Source organism: Euwallacea fornicatus, chromosome 6 (genome assembly GCF_040115645.1).
Source record: "Euwallacea fornicatus isolate EFF26 chromosome 6, ASM4011564v1, whole genome shotgun sequence".
Taxonomy (NCBI): domain Eukaryota; kingdom Metazoa; phylum Arthropoda; class Insecta; order Coleoptera; family Curculionidae; genus Euwallacea; species Euwallacea fornicatus.
This window is the reverse complement of record NC_089546.1, coordinates 1,946,686-1,961,453: the sequence shown is the minus strand read 5'-3', so window position 1 is coordinate 1,961,453 and position 14,768 is coordinate 1,946,686. Positions and strand designations below refer to the sequence as shown.

Below are 14,768 nucleotides of genomic sequence, written 5' to 3'. Positions count from 1 at the left end.
TTTATACTTGTACCTGATACAATCGGTCAAATTTGAATAGGGAGGAAAGGTCGTGTGATAATTAGTTTTAGAACTCTTTTTACAAGAAATTATGCTAAAAGTTATTTTGATAAGGCGTTTTTGTAAGAATTTTATTTTATTTTTCATGGTTAAATTCATTTGCAAGAAAAAAAATCAGATTTGGTTTGCAAATTCTTTTCCTATCATTTCTGGATTTTATTAATTTTAACAAAAAATGTTACTGCGTGTGCTATTTTCTATCAGGTAAGATATAATGTAATTAATTGTGAATAAATTCAAAACGCAAACGTGGTATATTAATTTAAGAACGTATGGAATTAGTGGATTTCTATTACTTAAATGGCAAGTATGCTAGGGCTGCTGCAAGAATGTTTAATCAGCATTATTCTCATAAGTGTGTTCGTTTCAAGTACGTATTGACACTGATGGAAAAATTTAGGGAAACTGGTTTTGTTTACAAACGGAAGTACCATCCCGTACAGACCTCAATAACGAAGCTACTTCAGTTGGTGTTTAGGGCTACTTTATTTTAATGGACAATACAGAATTTATTTGGGGCTTGTCACAAATTTTAGCGGTCAGCAGGTCATTTATGGTCAGAATTCTTCATAAGTATAAATTTCATCCTCATAAAGTAAATCGTGTCTACGAACTAAATGAAGAGAATTTTGACATACATCTAGAATTTTGTGAAATGAGACCGCTTAAACAATATTTGACGTTTATTCTATACCATTTGTTTCTCCGAAGAATCTTCATTGCTTCTTGAATGGTCACGTGAATTGACACAACTATCGTTATTGGAGCGAAGTTAACTCCCATTCAATGCGAGGAGACCATCTACAGAGTCCTGAAAAACAATATTTGAGCTAGGATATGAGGTAATCATATCATTGGCTCATTTTTTCTTGTAGAAAACTTGAACGATCTCGTTTATCTCGATACGATGCAAAATTTAATCTATCTGTAAATTATTAAAATAATGGGGAGAGATGACAATTTCCTCGAAAACGACTTATTTTTTCAAAAGGATAGATTGAACTGGATTGATAGAATGTCCAGCTAGATCACCAGATTAGATTTGTTTTTATAGGAACACCTCAATTATAATGTTCTCTGGATGAATTATGACAACAAATAATTTGAAAATGCCACTAATTATCTCCAGACACATACCTTATACCGACCGGACAAATTTTGAATCGAAAATTTTTTCTTCGAATTATATATTGGTAGAAATCCAAGATAACTTAAATAAATATTATTTATAAAACATTTTGTTTATTTATTTAGTTACGTTTTTAATTAAATTACCTATATGGTGACTGAAGCCTACCTTTTTTTCACTGAACAGTTTCCTTGTCAGCTCTCCCTAAACCGTTAGATCTCCAAATATCCTATACACACGCTCCTTAAACTTTCGGCACAAATTGAACAAGATATTCTTTGGGCAAAAATAAGAAAAAAAATTAACACAAATCTAAATACTGAAATAGAGACAATTTATACTTTTATATTATACAGAAATTATTTTTAGCGATTCTCTTTAACTAGAATACGGGAATCCAATGTTTTTCTAATTAATTGCCGAAAGCTCTCTAAAATACCAAAGTTTTTGATTAATTTCAATTTTCGGAAATGGATTTCTAAAAAAATCTTAAGCTTCGGAAATTAAGCAATTACAACCATCTACTTATAAGAAGTTTTGGAATAGAATGACTAAAATCTGCAAAAAATAACAGTACCTACGCGGAATTTTACTTACTTTGTACAAATGTACCTAGTCTACATCACATTAAATTTGTAAGTATGATTGTTTTCTTAGTATAAATTAAACAACCAGACAATGTCTAAAATTCTAATTGAACCCAACAATTTAATTAATTTATTATTATTATATATATTTAATTAATTAAATTATTTTTACAAGATATGGACAATCAAATACACTTGTAGTCCACATAGTAAAACAAAGGTTAAATTTAAGAGCCATAAGGATTTTACCAATATTTTGATTTCAAAAGTCTGGGGTTTTTCTATTCAGTCTTCCTTTCTATCTTCGAGGTTACATAAATTTATTTTGGCCTAGCCATTAGTTACACCAGGAAAGTAACAAAAACTAGTTCTTTACTTTTTTTTATTGTGTATCCACAAACGTGCACGTTCAACTAGATTATTTGTGTTATTAGGAGAACAAAAATTTAGCAATTTATTAAACAAAAATATCAAAATATATAAGCTACTTTTTCGCCTTGGAAAAGCATCCAACAATACTATTACTTAAACATAGTACATAAATAAAACCTTTAATTAACCATTATCAGTTCTTTAAGAACAATATAAGTATTCAACAAAACAATAAATACGTTAATCGTTTAAAATTTAATACCCTAAATAAATAAAACACCAAATGTCTACTTAGAGCTTAATTAATTTAAAAAATCCAATAAATCACTTTTACTCAATTGATTATTATTTGAGGCATTTAAAGGTGCTTGAGGAATCAGCGGAATTTGACTACCACTAATTTGATTCATTGGAGTTTTATTTGCCGTTGAGTTCAAATTTACAGGCAGTAAACTGTCTAAGGCTGACCAATTCTGAGTTTGCTGAACTCTAAACGCGGAATTTTGCGGCTGATTGCTCATCCAAAGGCTAAAATTTTGATTTAAATTTGCGGTTTGAGGTTGAAATGTAGTATTTTGTCTGTAGTTGGCGTTTGAGACATTATTTGTGAAACTTCCTCCTGGTAATTGTCTCAAATTGCTGTTTATGGGTGCAGGTGAGGTGCTAAGAAAATCTCCAAAGTCGTTGCTAGATAAACTAGAAGTCAGATCTTTCCGTTGAGGTGCAGAAGGGCTTAGGATCTTAGGTTCTTTATTACGTTGATCATTAAACATATTCAAACTCTCTTGGTGCCTTGCTATTGTTTGCTTCTGCTCCATGCTCATGGAGGGAGCAGGAGTGGGTTTCCTTGAGCTCAACATGCTACTTTCCAAGCTTAAGGCACTAAGATCATCTCTAAGGTCCACAGCTTTCACAGTATGTGTCATAGAAGGCATTGTCGAAGCCAATATTTTCTCTTCATCTTTAACAGAATTTAATTGCTCTAATTTAGTTCTGTGCTCACTTTCAATAGCTTGAAACATTTCTTTAACAACCGAAGTTATAGCGTTAAATTGGGCCAAAGTTAAGCCATTTTCGATACAGAGAGGTATGAGGAAAGGTAGGATCCTGGTAGCTATAATCTCTTTACTGATACCCAATTTCTTGTGATTCATGGCAATTTTGTAAATACCGAGAATTCCCATGAGGACTGCAGGTTCCCGCGAGGGAATCTGGGGTAAAAACGGCAACACCTGAAGGAAGAAAAAAAGAAAAGCTGATGATAAAATCGATTAAGTAAACAATAGAAATAGAAATTGATATCATGTTTATTATACCTCATCTAACACCAGCCACTTATCTAAATGCTCCAACAACTTTCCGACGCACAAAAGACAATTCACCCGCACACTCAGAGTGGAAGTGCTCAAGCATAATTTCTTAATCCTGGGAAGGAGACTGTTCTTCACATTTCCATGATCCAAAAGGCCTGCAAATGTTGGCAAAACCAGCAAACACAATTCATGAATTTGTGGAGAGTCAGAATCCAATCCTCTGTACAACATTGGTAGAACATGCAGTTGAATATCTTCAGCTGGAGTGAGTTTGAGCAGCAGCTCCATTTTTTGGAGCATAATTAAAAGAATCTGCAAACATTCTCAAGAAGTTTCTATAATTTTTCATAAAATCAATAAACTTACTTGAATAGGTTCAATTAACTTCATTATTGGTTTTAAATGTGGCAGAACAAAGGTTTTATATTCTTCTTTGGAGCAATCATGGGCAATTTCAAATATGCAGGGCAATATAAAGGGAACCATGGTGGGCTGCCCTAAATCCCGAACCACACAAGATAAAACCCTTTGCAGTTTCACTCGATGAGGTAACTTTTTTAAAGCTTCAGGCAAACCTTTATAAAACTGGCTCTTTTGCAAATTGTCCCATTGCAGCAATGAATCTAAATATGTCAGAGTCTTTATACCCACGTCATGAAAATATGGAATCTAAAAACCCAATTATTAAATAAGTTCTTTGTTAAATAAGTTACTACCTTGATGAACTGATGCGCATCAGGTCGAACTTCAGGAGTAATATTCAATAATAGTTTTACAAACTCTCTGAGATCATCAGGAATGGGTTGAAGTTTAGTTGGGCTAAGGTTTTTAAATTGTAGGGCCCTAGTCTTAAACTGTTGCAGGTCTCGAACAGGAGACAAGCCTTGTTTGCCAGGGGAATGTAACGTATAAGCTAACATACCTATCAAGAAAAATAAAAAATAAATCATGGCAAAAATGAAATTTTTTATTGTACAAAATGCAAGGAATCAAAGAACTTAATGAGAAATTAAAAATTACAGTATAAATTAATCACGTTATTGGGGCAATAAATAAATTAAAGTTTATTTTATTTTTATGGATTTTTTTCACGTTCAAAATAATTTATAATTAACAAGATGTTCAATTCAAGTCTGATATAAATAAGAAAAAATCAAATGGAGTCATAAAGTGTCTAAAAAATGTTACCTGGATATTTAAAACTGGTAATTAGCGAAGGGTTCTTCAAAATTACACCATTTCTTGGACCTAGATCTCATCTGATGGCAAACATCAGTTAAATCTTCAACTTAATAAGAACTTGATAGAAAAAATTTTCCATGACATCAAAGGAGCATTTATAAATGCTCTATAAGATTGCTACTAAATACTTAATTTGATCAAATCATAAGGGATCAAAAGAATGAATTATCAAAACTACTTTATATAAGTTCGTGGTTATATCCAGGGATCTAGGGTAGTGAGAATTTATCAGCAAGAGACATTTAGCCTTGTCTTTAGGTCAGTGTTTGTGGAAGGTCACTTTGGTGCAATGAGAAGTTAAATCATAAGCCTATACAGATGACATAGGAATAAACAGAAAGAATTGATCTAGCACCACCCAGACAGATGTGTTAAATGTAGTTTACCCAAAGAAAAACTCAGCAATCAGTTTGAACAAACTAATTATTGTCCTGTTCACCAAAAAGAGGAAGCTCAACTTCCTAAATGAATTATCCCTCTTTTGAAAGAAAATTTCATTTTCACAAAAGTTTAGGATTTGGGACTAAGTCTTGATAAATTTCAAAAATAGAACACACACTTCACCAATACAATGTAAAAAGCAGCAAGACAGCATACATTGCTTAAAATTTTCAAATTTGTAAATATTACCAAATTAGTACTAATTTTTTGCTGGTTATATAAATAAGTCTTTTGAATCCTATAACTCTTTTTAGACATACAATAAAATGTAACTTTACACCATTAGGTTTTCATGACCTTATGATAGCATTAATCTTGCCTTATATTTAATCATATTACACCAGCACAAAAATGTGTAAATGGCACATAAATATCTTTGCAAACAACTTATTTTCCATGATACAGCCCCAATTATTAACAAAACTTACCTAAAGAAAACATATCACTTGCTGTGGAATGATTTTGACTTAAGACACATTCTGGAGCCAAATAATTCAAATTAGGCTGACAGACATTTGGCAAAGTGGGTGAAAAGTCTTGAAATGGAAAATTAGCTGCTTGATTTGGAGGATTGGTATTGTGAATGCAAAAGTCTAGTCCAAAAATCTTCCAAACCCCTGCATTATTAATCACAATACTTTCAGGACATATATTTTTATGAAGCAATTTGACGTCATTATGCAGGAACTGCAACCCTTCGGCAATTTGCAACATTCCATATTTAATTTCTATATCAAAAAACTTGTAATCTGACATATTAGCTGGTTGAGGCATATTGATGGTTTCTCCTAGAACATTAGCCAGACTGGCAAATACTGGTTCTGTCGCAAAAGCTAAACTATCTCTGCTTTCCTCTAAGGAATGCTGCACTGTAAGTACTTGTGGGTGCCTGATTTTAGTCAGTTGTTGTACTCCATGCTTCAGACTTTCCAAGATCAATTCTCTATCATGTTTGTTCCATTTTTCAAGCTGTCTTTTTTCAAATACGAAGATAGAAGCTTCTTGCTTTGTAGACCTTTTAACTCCCTTGTAAATTTTCCATAATAGCCCTGGGCCTGCAGAGGCGATGTGCGCTGATGATTCATATTCTCGAGTCACAGGATTTCCTGGAAGAACTCCAGATAATTGTGACACTGTTTGACTCACAGAGCTCCCAACTTGGGATAAATATTTATTGAAAACTTCCATGTTAAATTTGTCTGTTGAAGCTAGGCTTCTAAATTTTCTTAAAATTCTTGTAACAATATACACTACTTTTAAAAGAACTGGATTCAGCAGAAACTAGACAAAGCCGATAAATGGGCAAAAAGTAAATAAATATTTACTTTAACTTTGATTATAAATATTTGACAATGACAGCTGCCACATTGATATTTATTACGTTTTTTCAGAAACGACGATCGAGATCATTGAACTTTGTCAGCTGATTTTCACCTTGTCTGATTGGCTCACTGTAATTAGGTACAATGGGGTTGGTTGAAAATCAGCTGATAGGGATTAATCCAATCCATATCAGACTTTTCGCAAAGCCCCGTTGTCATTTAAATGACGTTTTATTTAGCTAGTCACTACTTTAAATTTAATAGTAATTACTATAATCAAAAGTTTTCATTAATTATGCCTGATAAATCGTTATAAACGTCGTTATCCATAGAAAAGGAATTTTTGGATAACATTTCAAAGTTGAATTTGTCAATTGTCTCAGCTTCAAAGCACATTGAGGAAATTCTTCTTTTGTTTGAACATTCCACAATCACATATTGCAGAGTTCGTAAGAAATAGTTCAATTGATGAAATCATGTGGGTATTTGGTTATGGGTCCTTAATGTGGAAAGTTGATTTTCCCTATATTGAGAAAATAATAGGCTACATCAAAAACTATGAGCGTAGGTTCTATCAATTCAGCACAGATCATCGCGGCACCCCAGAAAACCCTGGACGCGTTGTCACACTTATTCCTGCCTCAGAACAGTCCATGGTGTATGGCATTGCTTACAGGATAAAAGATTGTGATGTAGCGAATGTGGTAAAACATTTAGATTACCGAGAAAAGGGTGGTTATGAAAGGAAAACTGTAAAATTCTATCCAAAAGACACTTCAGTTGAGCCCTTCGACATGACAATTTATTTGGCTGCTCATGACAACCCAAATTATGCTGGTCATGCTGAATTGGATGATATAGCAGAACAAGTAGTTAAATCTATAGGTCCTAGTGGGCCTAATATTGATTATGTATGCAATTTGGCTAAGATAATGAGGGAAGTTGTGCCTGAAGCTAAAGATGATCACTTATTTGAACTTGAGTCCAAAGTAATTAAGTTGCTAAAATTGAATGATCAATTCAAAGATTGGTTGGACCGTTGTGATAAAGCATGATACAGACGTGAAACTTTGAAGTATTTATTACTGTTTTATTATTTTGTTTTTGGCAAATATATATATATATTTTTATTATGAGGTGTTTTTGTGATTCAAAATACTGAACTATTTTTGAATTCATTTTAATACAAATAATTCTAAAACTTGGTATGAATGCAAGTATTCATATACAACTGATTTGAATCAATAATATTAAGATCAGTACTTCTGGGTTGAGTATTATTTATCTCTTGAATAGTTGCACTAGTGCTAGTATTCATGTATATCTCTTCCTTTGCCGGAATTTCATCATAAAGTGGTTCAATAATTGCACTAGAACTGGATTTTTGCATAAAGGTGTACTGAGACAAGGTATCTACTTCTGATGAGGCCCTATAGCTGCCAGTGGATGGTGGATGGTCGTACAGGTACTGCTTACAAGCTGTTATAAATGTGAAAAAAATTGGTCATTCGCCATAAGGTCAAAAAAACAGTTTTTTTTAAAAGAAAATATACCTAATTTAGAAGTTCGCAAAGGTTTATGGAACGCTATATTGAATTCGTGAGCTTCAAATGTATCCTGGTTTTCAATGTTCCAGTTGTCATCGGTTGGTTTTGTTGCCATATATGTAGGATTATCGAACATTGGTGGATCTGGAATTATAAAAGTTTATGTCTCTATTTGTGTATGTAAAATAGGATATAAAGTTTATGGCGTAGTAATTAATAATTATAATAATTAATAATTATATGAAGTACAAATAGTTGAAATTAGAAAAGAATTACTGTGATTTAACAAAAAAAGTATTGATATTGAAATATCAACCATTTAAGTATGTTATAGGTCGGCATTAGAACGTATGACTCCGTGGCGCAACGGTAGCGCGTCTGACTCCAGATCAGAAGGTTGCGTGTTCAAATCACGTCGGGGTCAAGTTATCTTTTTATTATTTTTTATTTGAATGATAGTTTTTTAAAGAAAATAATTTATGAAAAGTTCAATAAAATCCTAAAATTTGTGTTTTTTTGCAGCAAGTCTAACGGGTTTGCAGCATATCTATTTTTAAATTAAAAAGTTTATATAAACGTATTTACAAGACGGACATTTTTCGTTGGTTTTGTGGAGTAAAAGCAACAAACAGATACCTATAAGAAAAAATTAAGATAGGGGTTTTGATACGTCTAAATACTTAAATTTAAGACTAAACAGTTGAACATGATAGCCACTTTATCCATTTATTTTTGCAACATTCTAAAGACAACTAGATAAAGAACAAATTCTAAGAGCAACATTAATTCTTCGGACGTTAGGCAATTAATACGAAAATTTCAAGAAACTGACTCTGTGGCCAATAAAAAAATAAAAAAAGTAGAATTTTGAGTGATTCAAATTCTCATGTTATGAGAAAAGAAAACACTTAATATCCATAAAAACTGAATATTTGATCCGGGATTCTATGATCCCGGACCTATTATAGGACATTTATTTACTGAAGGTAATTTGAATGGAGTGCCTTTTCAGAAAATACTTTAGAACTATTCGTGACTTAGAGGGTCAGCAGGTCGAAAATGGCATATTACAAGTGAATTAAAATTTACTAAGATTTCAACAGGATGATGCATTGCCACATTTTGTTTTACCTGTTAGAAGTAGTTGAATAACAACTACCCCGTAAGATGAATTGGAAAAAGGAGGAGCAATAGAATGACCACCTAGGTCTCCCAACTGCACGTCCTCAGATGTGTTTTTTGTGGGGGCACTTAAAATCTGCAGTGTACAAATCTCCAAAAATAAACAATTGCAGAATTGAGACAGCGAATTATCACTCAGTATGGTGCAATTTCTAGGAAAACCTTTGTCAATGTTCGTTAAGAACGTGAATATCGTTAATTCCCTTACATAGAAAATAACAAATACCTATTATAAAAAATTGTTAATATTGAGCGGTATATCTTACGGCTTGATTGAATTACAATAGAACTTTGAATTCATTATCAATTTTATTACTTATGCCTGATTAAAAACCGCTTAATTCTATGTCTAGGTGTTTTGCCCATGGATTTTGGATTATGGATATAGGATATATTTGGGGACGGAATTCCAGAACCTTTGGTATCCTAAAAGCTTATTTAAAAATTTTCCGGTGATACGTCGCATCCATGTCTACGCTATTAAAAAAAAACCCTTGGTTTGGTTGGGGGTATTTGGTAGAAGATAGTGAGTTTATCGTTCCCTCAATTATTTTTACCCATCATGTAATGGTAGATGTAGTTATGGATTTTTCCGTTGCCGGCATAATTTTAAAGCTATTGGCATTTATATTTTGAAAACCCACTCTGTATATAGGGCATTTTAAATTGGACCCTCACAATTTGGTTTTCGAAAACTAGAAGAGATATGAAGAAGTTAAAATTGGGGCAAAATTACGCAGCTTAACGATTTACCAACTGCCGTTTTAAAAATTTGATTTTTTGAGTACTTCCGAAAATACTCGAAAAATAAAAAAAACTATACATTTTTAAAAACATAAAAATGAAATTCCCAATTTTGAATTTTTTTCTCCTATCTTTTGAAGTATTCGTAAAATTAAAATTTTGGAAAAAGGTTTTTTACGCAATTTTACGTCTTATTAAACTTATTCGTATCTCCTCTAGTTTCCAAGATCCCAACGCTGGGGATCGAATTTAAAATTTCCTGTATAAATAGCTATAAGCTTTTCGTTAATTTAAGTAGGTACTTCATAATTGAAATATAAAGAGGAATTGAAACCTGTACTATCACATAAAACCAACGGAAATGTTTCAACTTGTATATTTGTTCAGTTTCTCGATATACAGTGTCAAAGTCTCAATATATATATATTTTATTTTGCCATTAACTTAATCATTTTTGAATTAATTGTTTTAAATTTGTCTGTAGGATATGGATTTGCCATGAAACTGTTAAGAGAATTATTAATAGTCCAAAAATCGATCCTGGCTCTATTTTTGATTTCTGAGCTACCCTGTAACAAAAACCTGTAAAATTTTAGGATTTGATCAGTTGGTCACGTCAATTGTTATGTTTTTAAGCTATTGCCCACCATCATAAACTTAACTGGATACAGGATATTCCAAGGTTCAATATCAAATCAAATATTTTAGAAACAGTAGGAGGTATGAGGAAACAAATTAAAAACAACTTTGAACGTATCGTAAATATTGCTGAATCCCTATGACTCACCTGGAAGGGGACTATGGAAAATGCTGGCTCTATAAACAGCAACCGACGCCACATTTGTCCTATCTTTGTTAATGGCCATTTTCGTTCTCGAATTCTTCACAGCATACAAAGTCACCACTATCACTAATATAAGAAATGTCGTCAGACTGGCAGCACATATGGAGTAAATCAAATTCTTGCTCGCAGTTTCATCAACGGTAGTCAACTTCGTATTTTCAGTAAAACTTTCATGAGAAGACCTCCTTTCGAATTTGCCATCATGAAAATCACCAGTACTCTTCAAAAGATTTCCTTTTAAACTTATCTCATCTTCCTTGCTAGAAGAATCCTGTACTACATTTGTAGGTTTTATTAAAACAGATTTGAAAGTGGTCGTGGTACTTTGTTCTGTAAACTCTATCCGATCGAACTCGAAGACATCCTTTGGTTCTGCATCTTTGACAGTGTTATGAAAAGTTGGTAAATCAAAGACTTCTCTATAATCTGAAGCACTGGCATTTTCTTCTGCAATAGGGTCTTCAAAAATTTTATCTAATTCAGGGTATTCAAACGATTCTTCGCTTTCAGTTGAATTAATCATAGGTAACCCCTCAACACTCACACGTTCAGATAAAAATGCTTTAGTACTAGATTGGATTTGCTCATATGGGGATGAAGATTTAATGCCAGAACCTTCCAACTCTTCATTTGAAAACACAGGCACATTCTCTGTAAAAATGAGGTGGTTGGTTGTTATTGATGGTGAAGATATTAAGCCATTTTCGTTTGAGTAGGTTATGGTAGTTGATTTCAATGAGCTTTCACTGGTTGAACTCAAGGTGCTTGGTGTATTGGTGGAATTACTTGATTCAGCAGTTTCTGTGGTCCCCGTGGTCGCTATAGAGAAGAATTAATGTAGAGTTTATTTATTTCGTGAAGCGATTACCTACGAGTATCACACTGCGGTCCATTCCATCCTATTTGGCAGACACAAGTTCCTTTAAGACACAATCCGTTGATGCATTTGGGACATCTGGTAATGCAGAAGTGGTTTTGTTCCTCGAAACCATCGCAGCATATTTCTATTGCAGTGGATACATTGACAATCTAAAATGTTAGACCAAACTATTCAATCTTGATGCATACAGGATGATTCATTAACAGTAGGCCAACTGGAAGCCGGAGATGTTACACATTAAATAATGACGATAGGAGAAAACATGCCTTATCCGAAAGTTGATAGTTTCTGATATATACAGAGTGTTAAAAGTAGAATTTTAATTCATTTTTTGCCATTATTCTGAAAATATAAAGGTTAGACAGATTAGAGAAGAGGTTATAAAGTATTTAGTTTAGACACCTGAAAATTTTAAAGATATTTTTTTTTAGGTACCGAATAAAGTACGTTTTGCAATTTCCGAGTTCCCGACAAAGGGGGCCACTTACATTAAATTTTGCAGAATTTGCAGTTAAATTTTTTTTTATAATCTATGTTTAACATGGAACGTGATTCAAAATCTGAAAAAACAATCATTTCTCAATTAATTATTTATGCCGGTTTCACTCCGATATTTCGATCCGTTTTCAAGAAAAATCTGTTTAACAACCATTACGTATAAAGTTGATCATACGATAAATTAAAAGCAAAACAAACCAAACATATTTTCTCGTTCTAGAACATATAAAAATTAAACAAATAATATACGTAATAATGATTCAAAGTAATTCTTCAAAGTGATTATCATTGACATCGATATGCTTCACACAGCATTTGGTTTTAAGTAATTCAAGTTTGAAACAACTTGTAGAGATCACCTCTGATTTCGGTGGAATAGATTTGTATTTTTACCATAACTCTTCACTCATACCCATAGGTTCTTTGTAAACTGTATTTTTCATTCCAAGCCAAATAGAAAAATTGAGAAGATTCAAATCTGGACTTGTGGGTAGCAAAGCAAAATTTTCTTCCACGATCAATCTAACAATTTTGGAAAGATTGTATCCAAATATTTTAATAGTGCGAAGATTATATGTCTCATTTTACTATCCGAAAACACGTTGTGATGTCGCATTTTAAAATTTTTATCACTAATATTTTTTGCTACAGTTAAAACTAAACAATTCGTCATTATTTACCGGTTTCTATGGCGGAGAAAATGTGATTTTGCATTCTGAGACATATGTAGTCTGATTTATTTAACTTTTCATTTCTCGGGTTATCAGATTTAAACATTATTTTTAAATCTAATAATACGTCGTTAAATAGATTTTTCTCGAAAATTAACCGAGATATCGAAATAAAATGGGAGTATATGATTGATTGAACCCAGATTCATGTTAGCCATATAGGGTATAAAGTTATGAACTGTAAACTTTGGAAATGGATCGTAAATGGCGGCGTCCCTCTAATAGCAACACGGAAATTTCAAAACTTATCTTATTCGTGTGCAGTACCTCCAACGTTCGGTTGTCCCATTGTTAATTAATCACCCTGTATAATCAAGATAATTGAATACCGAGTAATAATTTATTGGACGAAACTGATGTAGAACATTAGGAATATCTACTATTCTCTTATTGCAAGGTCGTACCCTTTCAATTTTAGTTTAATGGTGCCCTTCACCACGAATATTCTGCACGATGAAATAAAGTAAGGTGATGAAATCACTATTCTTGTATCGAATTGCACAGATTAAAGAATTGCAAATTTACTTATATATTGCAAATCATCAAAAATTAATGCCTATCCGATTTAGTCACACTATTCAAGTAATTAAATTTGTGTAATTAATTCAGCAATAATTAAATGTTGAAATTCAAAAACTTAAAGTGTATATAAGTTGATGAAAATTATCAGACAAAATTTTGATTAACAAATAAAGACGTAACATTTTAACAATTTTTTTCATGATTTTTGATATCTTCAATATTATTACTGGTTGCGTTTAAATTACAAAATTGAACTCTTGTTCTTACATCGTGTACCTTTCAGGCGATTTTCAGTGTATATTACCGAGTTTAGTGGTTCATGTCTAATGAGGTATTCATAAAACTGGTAACGAATCAATCGTCTGATTTAGTGATTGCATGTATCAATTTATGATAAATTATCCAATAACGGTTTGACCTTATTATTCCATGAAGATTAATAATATAAATACAGAGTTAGCCACATAATCAATTCAACAGAACATTTTGAATTTCAATCTATTATAGCACAATGAAATATGATTTCAGGCTAGAATCGATCATTACAAATCCAAGTAAAATATTTTCAAAATTGCAGCATTTCCGGTTGTACCACAAGTAACTACCACCTTCGTTATTTTAAATGGAACAACCTAATGTCTTTACCATTTTCGGATATCTCGGTAAATTTTAACGCTAGTTTATACAAAGTGTTTTATGTATAAAATTTATCGTTTTCGGATTATACCGAAAAATTTGAAAATTTTAGCAACTACAAGATCCCACGGAAATCAATATTGTGCGCTTACCATTGCGCATTTTGACATCAATATTTTGGGACTTAAAGAGGCCGTCCCTTATCCAGAATCGGTTCACGAAACCTTAATAATATTTAATAGAAAATTAAAATATAGACTTGAAAATGTTTAAGATACGGGTTGTTCCATTTGAAATAGATAAGGCATTTAGATTTGAAATTATGCTACTTAAGAGGCATGTTTTGGGAATTGTGGTAGACTTTTTCTCAAATTAAAATATGTTAACACGTAGCTTATTAGGTCTATTGTGAGCCCCAGAACACACACAGTTTTTCATTACAAAAATTTTTTCGTGAAAAAATGTCTTCTTTTTTGTTAGTAAATTTGGAAACTATTTTTTTGTAATTTTATTTTTTTCTCTTTCTATTATTTTCTTATCACATGAAAAGTGTAAAAATAGGTGTACTCTCGATTTTGTGTCATCGTTTTCGCTCATTTTCTTGGTTTTTGATAATAATAATTAACAAACAATATTTTTTCCAATTATTCTGTTCTAATATTTATTTTGGCTATGCAAAGATTAATATAATGAAAAATTATTTAATTTAAAAAAAATC

At 32.1% G+C, this 14,768-nt stretch overlaps 3 protein-coding genes and 1 non-coding gene across 5 annotated transcripts in view; 2 read left to right on the top strand and 2 right to left on the bottom strand.

The window, feature by feature from the left end:
* Positions 1–2,144: 2,144 nt before the first annotated feature.
* On the bottom strand, positions 2,145–6,498 carry LOC136339592 (SCY1-like protein 2). Its single transcript, XM_066282971.1, has 5 exons — positions 5,573–6,498; positions 4,178–4,383; positions 3,828–4,130; positions 3,465–3,773; positions 2,145–3,380 (listed from the first exon to the last, which is right to left on the bottom strand). The coding sequence occupies exons 1-5, from the start codon at positions 6,330–6,332 to the stop codon at positions 2,451–2,453; spliced, it is 2,508 nt and encodes an 835-aa protein (XP_066139068.1). The 5' UTR covers positions 6,333–6,498; the 3' UTR covers positions 2,145–2,450.
* A 139-nt stretch (positions 6,499–6,637) lies between these two features.
* LOC136339627 (putative glutathione-specific gamma-glutamylcyclotransferase 2) lies at positions 6,638–7,597 on the top strand. Its single transcript, XM_066283039.1, has one exon. The coding sequence runs from the start codon at positions 6,943–6,945 to the stop codon at positions 7,519–7,521; it is 579 nt and encodes a 192-aa protein (XP_066139136.1). The 5' UTR covers positions 6,638–6,942; the 3' UTR covers positions 7,522–7,597.
* Positions 7,598–7,630: 33 nt separating this feature from the next.
* Positions 7,631–14,768, bottom strand: part of LOC136339601 (uncharacterized) — a 52,155-nt gene continuing 45,017 nt past the window's right edge. For both annotated transcript variants that reach the window (XM_066282988.1, XM_066282989.1), the window contains 4 exons: positions 11,656–11,812; positions 10,727–11,602; positions 8,020–8,157; positions 7,631–7,945 (listed from right to left, as the gene is read on the bottom strand). In XM_066282988.1, the coding sequence (XP_066139085.1) occupies positions 7,662–7,945; positions 8,020–8,157; positions 10,727–11,602; positions 11,656–11,812 (1,455 nt within the window). In that variant the 3' untranslated portion in view covers positions 7,631–7,661. The remainder of the gene's footprint in view (positions 7,946–8,019; positions 8,158–10,726; positions 11,603–11,655; positions 11,813–14,768) is intronic.
* On the top strand, positions 8,366–8,437 carry TRNAW-CCA (transfer RNA tryptophan (anticodon CCA)). Its single transcript has one exon. It is a non-coding gene; the product is annotated as a tRNA-Trp (tRNA).